Source organism: Phalaenopsis equestris, unplaced genomic scaffold (genome assembly GCF_001263595.1).
Source record: "Phalaenopsis equestris unplaced genomic scaffold, ASM126359v1 Scaffold000715, whole genome shotgun sequence".
In the NCBI taxonomy this organism is placed as follows: domain Eukaryota; kingdom Viridiplantae; phylum Streptophyta; class Magnoliopsida; order Asparagales; family Orchidaceae; genus Phalaenopsis; species Phalaenopsis equestris.
Window position 1 is genome coordinate 151,457 of NW_018165155.1, and position 9,506 is coordinate 160,962.

At 37.4% G+C, this 9,506-nt stretch overlaps 1 protein-coding gene across 1 annotated transcript; it reads right to left on the reverse strand.

Annotated features, from left to right (window-relative positions):
• Positions 1 to 526: 526 nt before the first annotated feature.
• Positions 527 to 3,673, reverse strand: LOC110030403 (3-dehydrosphinganine reductase TSC10A-like). The gene is made up of 3 exons (XM_020733101.1): positions 2,931 to 3,673; positions 2,021 to 2,168; positions 527 to 1,059 (listed from the first exon to the last, which is right to left on the reverse strand). Exons 1-3 carry the CDS (start codon positions 3,468 to 3,470, stop codon positions 749 to 751), a joined length of 999 nt encoding a protein of 332 aa, XP_020588760.1. The 5' UTR covers positions 3,471 to 3,673; the 3' UTR covers positions 527 to 748.
• Positions 3,674 to 9,506: the final 5,833 nt, after the last annotated feature.

Sequence of the window (9,506 nt, forward strand, 5' to 3'; positions counted from 1 at the left end):
AAACGAGCCAAACCCGAACACACTTTTTGAGCTCGAAATATAAACGAGTCGAATACGAGCTGCTCAGCTCGTGTTTGGCTCGTTTACACCCCTATCTACAACAGTTCAGCTAATTATTTTCATCGCTCAATAAATTCTAGCAACTGTTCAGCTAATTATTTTCATCGCTCAATAAATTCTATTATTAATTTTTATTGATGCTCTCTATCATTACACTCTATCGATGGTCTCTACTATTGTTATTCATCGACCTCTCTATCATAACTCTCCATCAATTTTTTCATCAATTTTTTCCTACAAGCACTCTCAATTGACTCCCTAACAATACACTTCATTGGCACCCTTAATTGTTATTCTCTATTGAGGCTTTACACTAATAAACTTCATCAACACACTTTTTTTGTTCTCTTCTCTTGAATATAGGCACATATTTGTAAGTATTAGTTTAAAAGTCAAATAAAGATGTCATATTTTATCTCTTCTAGTAATAATGAACAAAAATCAAAGACATGCAGTTTATTTGAGATACTTCTTCAAGAAAAATAACAGGATGAACTGTAATAGGTGATACAAAGGCAAACTTCAAACAAATTATCAAATATATCTCAATTTCTAAAGTCTTAACCCATATGAATCAAGGGAGAAGAACTGTAGAAGAAAGAGATAATTATTAAAAACACTATCTTGCATCTAAAAGCAGTTCTGACCATAAGCATTGAAAGCGTCTGAAGAGTGAAAAAACTATGCTTCAGTTTTTCTTCAGTTTGCCGGAGTTTTTGGCATGCCACTTCTCTATAGAACTAAACCAATTCCACTGGAAGAATAGAGCTAAAAGCCTCATGAAACTTGCACCAGCCACCTCAATAAAAGCTGTTGTAAAAGAACTCTGAGGGGACAAGCCAGAAGTTACTATAGCAACCATGGTTCCTTCAAAGTTGCAGGGAATGATAAATCTTCCAGATTTGATTCCATTCAGAGTAACTTTCGCAACATCGTCTGCCTTCATTCCGGTTGAAGAACCAGCTATTATGTTGGTAAGTTCAGGCCTTCTCCCTTGCTCTGCGGACAGCAACAAAACATAAATACATAAATAAATAAATAATCATCTGAAACAAGCTGATTAGATGGAAAATGCATTACCATAGAAAAGCCAACATTGCAATAAAATTAGCTGATTTGATTTTTTCATTTATAACTCTAAATAAATTCTCCTAAACAGACATAGCACCTAATTCCTATGTATATACATAACTAATAGAAAAACTTTTATTTTTTCATTTATACACCCAAATCTTTCATATCACATCAAAAATACCAACAATTAACTTTGAAAAAGTGAAATACACCTTCTTAAGCATAGATAAGGTGGCATATATGTAAGAATTAAAGTATGGGTGTCAGATATGTAAGTACGTAGGAATTGAGTGGCATGTATATAAATCTTCCTAAATATTTTCTCATTTGATTACAACACCTGCGAAAATCATGATTCATGAGGCATATACCTGCAGTGGCATGCCAAACATGATTCTATGTACGCGAAAATAATGATTAATGATTCACGATTCATAAGACGTGCGCAGCATTGCGTACGTGCGTACGTCAGGGGTTATTCAAGGGGTACAGGGGGCTGCGTACGTGCGTACGTCAAGGGTTATTCAGGGGGTACAGGGGTTATATCCGAGTTATACCCCCCTGTAACCTCCTTGTTGTAACATCCGTGTAACTTATTTCTACCCATGAAATTACAGAAACGCGGAACTCATTTGTAGGTTACAGGTAGTTTACAAAGAGGTTACAGAGGGGGTTACAGCAGGGTATAACCCCGATATAACCCCCTTGTACCCTCTGAATAATCCCTGGACGTACGCAGCGTTGCGTGGGTTATATCGGGGATATAACCCCCTTGTAGCCTCTGAATAATCCCTGGACGTACGCAGCGTTGCGTACGTCTTATGTACGCAAATATTTTTTGCAACTGAAAGCTAGAAAGGAAGACTCATAAGCTCCATACACATACCTTGAGCAAAACCCGGGGTCTCTGTGTCCGGAGGAAATATCAGAGAAACATAAATATCGTCTGCAATGACCTCATGCTGCAATGCCTCACTCAAACCTCGAAGCGCGAATTTGCTTGCGGAGTATGCTGCGTAACCGTAGACGCCCACCTAGATTGAAATATAAAATTACAACAACAACGGCATAAGAGCAAGAACGCCTGAATCTAAACTCTGTAAATTCAGTTTCAGGAAAATAATGAAGAAATCAATTAAGAATCATGTTTTGCTTGTAAAATCATCCGCACAAAAAAAAAGGCTCTTGATATAGCATCAACAGAGCAGAACTGCTGATTAATTTTAAGAATTTGTTGAACTTTTTTCATGGAAAAACTGACGTTGATATTATGGAAAAACAAAATATCACAGCCTTACAGAGAGATATTCTTGATTACATGACTAAATATGGCAAAAGATGAGATTTTACTTACAAGGATTCAGCAAATCCCATAAATCCGGATTTACTACATCCTGAATGGGCTAAATCCGAAAAACAGTTTGACAACAACTAAATCCTGTAAATCCAGTGAAAGTATCTGGCAAGGCAGGGGAAAACCTGTTACCGAGCTTTGCCATAAATCTCAAACGCACTAAGTTAAATCGACCTATTCATGGGATTTACAAATCTGGGATTTATAGCCAAAATTCATGAAATTCGGATTCACCGCATCCCAGAATTAATAATTATATGGCTTAAATCCTGCGTAAATCCACCAAAAATCCGTAGCCAGAAAGCCCCGAACAGAAAGAATCGATCTTCTCACAAATGAAACTCACGAGAAGACCAATAAAGTGGAAACACTCCAAATTTTTCGAAACTTATAACTCAAAAATCTAATCAGAAGAAAACCTAAGGAAAGAGATGAAACAAACCTGCCCAGCTTGTGAGGACATTAAAGCAATGGAGGCCGGGAGGCCAGTCTCCCTGGTCCTCCGCTTCATCGCCGGAAGCGCGGCCTTGATGAGATGAAACGTGCCCATCAAATTAATATCGACCATGAGCTTGACCTCCTCGAGCTCCTGCTTCTCGAGCTCCGTCGGTATGAACACGCCCTGGTTGCATACTAGCAAGTCGATAGGGCCAGCTTCCTCGACCGCGCCGGCCACCGCCTCGGCGTCGCGCACGTCGGCGCTGAAGATAGCGGCCTCCACGCCGGTGGCTAGACGAATGGCTTCGCGGGCCTCCTCAAGGCGCTTTTGGCTTCGGGCGAGGATGGAAACTCGGGCTCCTTCGGCGGCGACCTGGAGGGCGAGGGCGAGGCCGATACCACTGGAGCCGCCGCTGATGAAAACGTGACGGCCCTTAACAGGGATCCGGCGGGGTCGGGGGCGGACGATGAAGGAGAGGACGAAAAGCAAGGAGATGGGAAGGATCGGGATGAAGAGGAGGAGGTAGTAAGGTGAGGCTGTCATTGATCTCGATTAGGGAAGAGAGGCCGGGAAAAGGAGAAGCGATCACTGGCTGTAAGGGCTGTGTTACGGGTCAATGGAAGATCTACGATGGGGAATTTTATAAAAGGATTCCGGCCGTCGGGGAAGACATCACATCCAGTCTAGATAATTGACTTGGAAAAGGTCAGATTTTTTAGAATAAAGCTTCGTCAAAGTCCGGAGTTTGCAAATAACAGGGCAATAAAAGCATATATATATATATATATATATATATATATATATCTGTAAATGTCACAAAAGTAAGTATCATTAATTTAATTTTTTTTAAATGCACTTATTTGATTTTTGGGACCAAAATTTTCATATTTACCAATGACACATCTAAACTTTCACAATTACAAATATAAATGAAAAGTAATATTCATTATTATATTTTAATAATAAAATTCTTCTATGTGTGTAAAAATAAAAATTTAAATGTGAGATAGTTAAATCAATAAGAATTGAGTGCTATGAATGTGATTCTCCCTTAATTTTTTTTAACAAGCACATCAAATATTTCTTATTACATATCTCATAGTCCAAAACTATAATAAATATGTTAAACACTTGAACATCATTTACTCCTCAATTATAGCTCTTGGTTACAAGAAAATATTACATCGGACTCTGGACGCTAATTGACTATGGACATAATTAGCGTCCAGAGTTTAATGGTGGGGAGCCACGTGTCAAGTGGGCCCAGTGTTAACAACGATGAGGCACAGTTCACACGTGGCGGTCCAAAGCCACACAACAATTCTTCCTCCACTGAAGCGCATCAACTTTTTCTTCTCTGTTTCAGGCTGTAGCTACGCTCCTTACTTGGCCAGAAGTTGATCCCCCTTCGGTAGGCTCAAATCGCAATTGCTCTTTTTGTTCAGCTCGAAACCGCATCAATTTTCCTTCCTCAGCTGAGCAACTTTCTCTTCTTTCGCCTCAAGTCGCAACTGCTTGTTGACCTCACTTTTGGTTGAGGTCTAGTCTTTCTCTTTAGTAGCATAGGGTCTAGCCATAGGACTTTCTTATTGACTATTCTTAGAGAACTAGAAAAATGCACCATCACCATTAGAAATTCTAAACTCTTCTTTACTCAACTTGAAGTTCCACATATTGGTCATAACTTCTAGCACTTAGTAGGTGGGGTCATTATGGGGGAGCTCAAGGAGAGTTCTTATATGAATATTTGACCTTAGGGTTGACCTTGGGTGTTGGTCTAGAGCTAAGACACTCACTTCACTCACAATCACTCACTACCCTAAACCCAGAATTTTCTGACTTTAGTCCCTCGAGCATTTGGGAAACTCATGTAGATGATCTCCTAAACCTATTGGCCCTAGGCTAGGGTTTAGCTAAGACCAGTACATAGAGGACCCAAATGAGGTTTTCATTGGTCCATGGCTTACTTTTGATGGTTAGTTCCCCAATTTTACCAAAAATACTTAGTCTGGTCTTTTGCCCCTAAACTCCCCCAAATTACCTAAGTACCTTGAAACCCTAAATTTGGTCAAAATTCTAAAATTTATCCGAAACACCCAAACTTGCTCAAAAATCAAATTACCCAAAATCACCAAAAAATGCCAAATTACCAAAATGCCCCTCATGAGCCCAAAATTTCAAAAATTATAAAAATTCCCAAAATATCCCAAATATTCTCAATTTTATTTTTCTCAACTACCTCATGACCCAATTTGGCCAATTTGACCATCTTTAACTTTGACCAAGACCCCCAAATTTGCCTTTAAAGACCCAAAGTTCCCCAAATTGAACTCAAATGTCCATCAATTTGATGCCCAAAGTTCCCGAAATTGAACTCAAATGTCCATCAATTTGATCTCAATATCCCCAAATTTCAATTCCAAACCCAAATTAACCTTCAATGTAACAAAAATAAACTAAATCCAAGCTCAATTGGCCCATGCTTTGGGCCCAATTTTGATTCAGATCAAAGCCCTAATTTTGGTCACATGACCTAATCTCATCAAATTGAATGTCTTAACCCAAAATTGGCACCCAATTTATGTTTGGCACCCAATTTATGTTGAAAAATTTATGTTGAAAACTCTTCATGAGGTTACTATTGACCATTTTCAACCATCAATTTGGATTTAGCTCAAGGTTAGACCAATCTAGACCCAAGTCTAGCCCAACATGCTCAAATTGACCAAATCTCCAAAATCCTTCAACTCCAAAATCAATCTCCAAAATCCTTCAAATTGACCCTCCAATTGAACTCAAAACCCTTTTCATCGTTCACCAAAATTATTCCTTACAATCAATTACACTAAATGCAACATTTATTTGTACCAATTAACATGGCTAACCTAGCCAAAACCTAATTTTTGTTCATTTGCACCCACTTGGACCCATGCGCTAAATGTAACATAACCACCCCAAAGGCATCAAATTAATGACTCCACAGCCATTAGTTGGACCGTAAGACTGAGCCTAAACTCACCTAACCCAAGCTAAGTGAGCCATGGACCCATGGTCACCTAAATTAAGGGATATGTTTTCCAAATATGCTTAGGCTTAAGATCTTTTTGCCAAAACTAAACCTTAGCCCATTAAATTGCTGTGACATATTCCCCTAGGTTCCCTAAGCTCCTAGCCACCTCCCCCTGCCATGGCTGACCGGTCTAGTCGCCGGAGAAGCCAAAACCGAGGACCACCTCCTCTTGAACTTCACCCAAATTAAACTTAGAGGCCAACTCACCCAAATCAAATGATAGAACACCTCTGCCCTCCACCTAAGCATCACAATACACCAAAACATTGGCCCTGAGAGCCGCTTCCCCCTCACAACCATGATAGGGGTGCTGAAATTTTCCAGAGAGAGACCTCCAAATCACTCCCTGAGCTTCCTTAAGACCTCTATAGTGCAATCCAATCACTCTATTTCCCTAATTCCTCCTGTGTAACCCTAATTTTGAGCTCTAAAATTAGGGCAGAAAGAGGACATCCCTTAAAACTCCACCAAACACCAATTACTTGTGCCCACACCTTCACAATAGCAAAAGAAGGCAAAGCCCCATCAAATATCCCTCTAAAAGAGCCCCTAACATAGCTCTAGACCAACACTTGAAATCAAGCTTGGTCAAATTCATACCTAGACTTTACACCACAGTAAGAGACTCAATCCTTAGCCTCCTTGGACCTCAACGAACATGTCGAGCATCTCTGATTGAAGCTTCCCTTCTCAAAGCCAATGTATTGAACTTCTTCTCCTCCCGAGCTTCTTTTGATTCTCCATTTTATTGACCTTAATTTCATGGAATCTTAACCATATGGATATGTTCCTCTAGTCTAGAAGAGCATTTTAAAAAAAAATTTCACTTAATTTGGTTGCACTTAATTTGGTTTATTAAGCTTGGAAGATGGACGGTTCTCGGGCTAGGCTATCGGGGACAATCGGTTCTCGGGCTAGGCTAGGCTAGGCTATCGGGGACAATGATGGAGTGCAATTTGATCAAGCGTGTATCGGATGAACGATCAAGATGAAGCCAGACAGTGCTTCGGGACATAAACCGCGGGCCGAGGCAGCAGCTACGTGGACGGCGGCATCCAACCAAACGGAGTCAAACGGGAGCGCACTTCGTGGAACTTCGGAGTTGCCTAGGATGATGTGGCGCCACACGTTTAAATAGATAAATAGGGAATTAAAAAATTCAGAAAATGACCCTTAACTTCAAAAATTCATATCTTGGTGTAGAAAAATCACAAAAATAAAATAAAATACCCATTTGCTTAGTAAACAGAGGAAAACAATGTGGATTAAATTTTGTGTCCATTTTTTATGCATGTATGATTTTTTAGTTAATTAAATGGTGTTTTTATTATTTGGATTCTTCATTTGTATAGACATTTCACCATGACATGATTTTTGGGGCTTTGATTCTCTCTGTCATGAGGGACCTTCCCTGATTTTTCCAAGGTGGCCAGAGAACACCTCTAGACAGATATCCATATTTTTCAAATTTATGCATATTATTTGCTTAAATTAATCATAGTAATTAGCATGTTGCTTAGAAAAATCCAAAAAAATTTTGGAAGGTTTATGATGACTAGAGAACCTTTAAGAAAATTTCTCATAACCCAAGTCATTCAAAATAAACCTAATTTACCTAAACCCTAAAACACTAAGGTAATTAATTTTGGAAAACACAAATACAAAATGACTTAATTTTTTATCTCCACTGTTGTTTAAGTTCCATAGAACTCCCCATAAAAATTTCAAAGCATTTTGAGTCCATTTGATGGCCTAAATTGATTTTCCAAGTTAAATATCTTTTTTGGCACTAAAATAATTTTTAATGATCAAAATATAACTCAAAAAAATTATGAAAAATGATAAAATTCATGAAAATGTTTTAAATTATTTTCTAAGCATTTAGAAGCAATTGGATAAGCATACCTACCTGAAATGGACTTCTACAGCAAATTGAGTAATTTAAGGCTATGCTGCAAAGAGTCCATCTCCATCAAATGAAGATCAAGATCAGGTTGGGTGGGTTATTTAAACTCGCAAGAATTAATTATAGACTTGATATATGAAACTGAAGGTTCTCTAACTTTAAGGAATTTTTTCAAAAATGTAAAACTTAATCTTCCACATTTAAAATATTTTATCTTTAATAAGTACCGTAGAAATTAAAATAATTCTAATAATTCAAATAAAATTCAAAAAATCATGAAATTTTGTCCAAATGGCTCTCTGGTCTAGGTCTATCTCCAGGAAAAGTTTCAAGTGATTGGGCTTCACCTTGGTCACCTTGGTCAAGTTAAAATCCTTAAAAAATCTCATTTTTGCATGAGAATAATTATATAAATTAAACTAAATTTTGAAAAATCACATTTTCTCCTCTGATGTCTAAATTGACCCATGAATGAGGTAAGATAAAAATAGATAAAAATTTCAATTTGATTTTGACAAATTATGAAGTGTTAGCCTTAGGGGCAAAAGAGTAATTTTAGGAATTTGGCCTTAGTAATTTTAGGAATTTGGAATTTGGCCTTAATTAACATTTAGGTTTAATTCAAGGAGGGAAATGAACAACCACTGATCTTAATCAGCTTGTTTGGATGACTAAAATTAAAAAGAGATTAATTGGTAGAAACCAACCTCACTTTCCTAATTAAAATGATAAATTAATAAGTTTCTAAATTATTAAAATTTGGAAGTTTATTAAAATTAAATGAACCTAGGACTTAGGGGTATGATTTTTAAAGTCAATAATTAATCAATTTAATACCCTTATTTGATGTTCAAATGAAATTCAAATGATGAATCATGATCACCTAAAATTTAACATTTTCAAAATTAATTAAGACACTCACATAGGTCGTAAGGGCTTAGTAGTGATCTAAGTTAAATCAAGATTAATTAAATGAGAATTACGAAAGCAAACATAGCTAAAATTAACACCTTTTAAAACACCGCAAGCCCAAATAAAATTGGCTAAGTGTCTTAATAACACCGACTTACCCCTTTAAGGGTCTTCACTCACATAACTTTCAAATTAAATTACAATTGATAATTATGCTACTCTTAGGGATAATTAGGACAATGTTCATTGAGCATTAGGGTGTTCATAAGGTGAATTATTAAGCAACACAATAAGTTTAAATGAGCTAGAGGCCTTTCATCGGGTAGTGAGAGGGAAGCATGGACCTACTTCTTCCTCCTAACTAGTTGGATACTTCAGAGGTCTACTAAACTTAATATGATTTGCTTAACAAAATCATGTTTAATTAAACTCCTAAGGACCCACCAAAATATGACATAGGGTTAGAAAAACTACCAAAACCTTACTTTTCTGCCTCTACATGAACTGCCCTCACATGCATTTTCTCTACATCAAAACTTTACTTTCCCATTTCATATAAAATGCCCTGACATGCATTTTGAGTTTTAGGTGGTGGAACAAGAAAACTCGCCATGTACGCTTTTTATATTTTACAGTGTTGTCTTTTTTGTACTTTTTATACTTATTATTTATGCTTATAAAACGTGCTTAC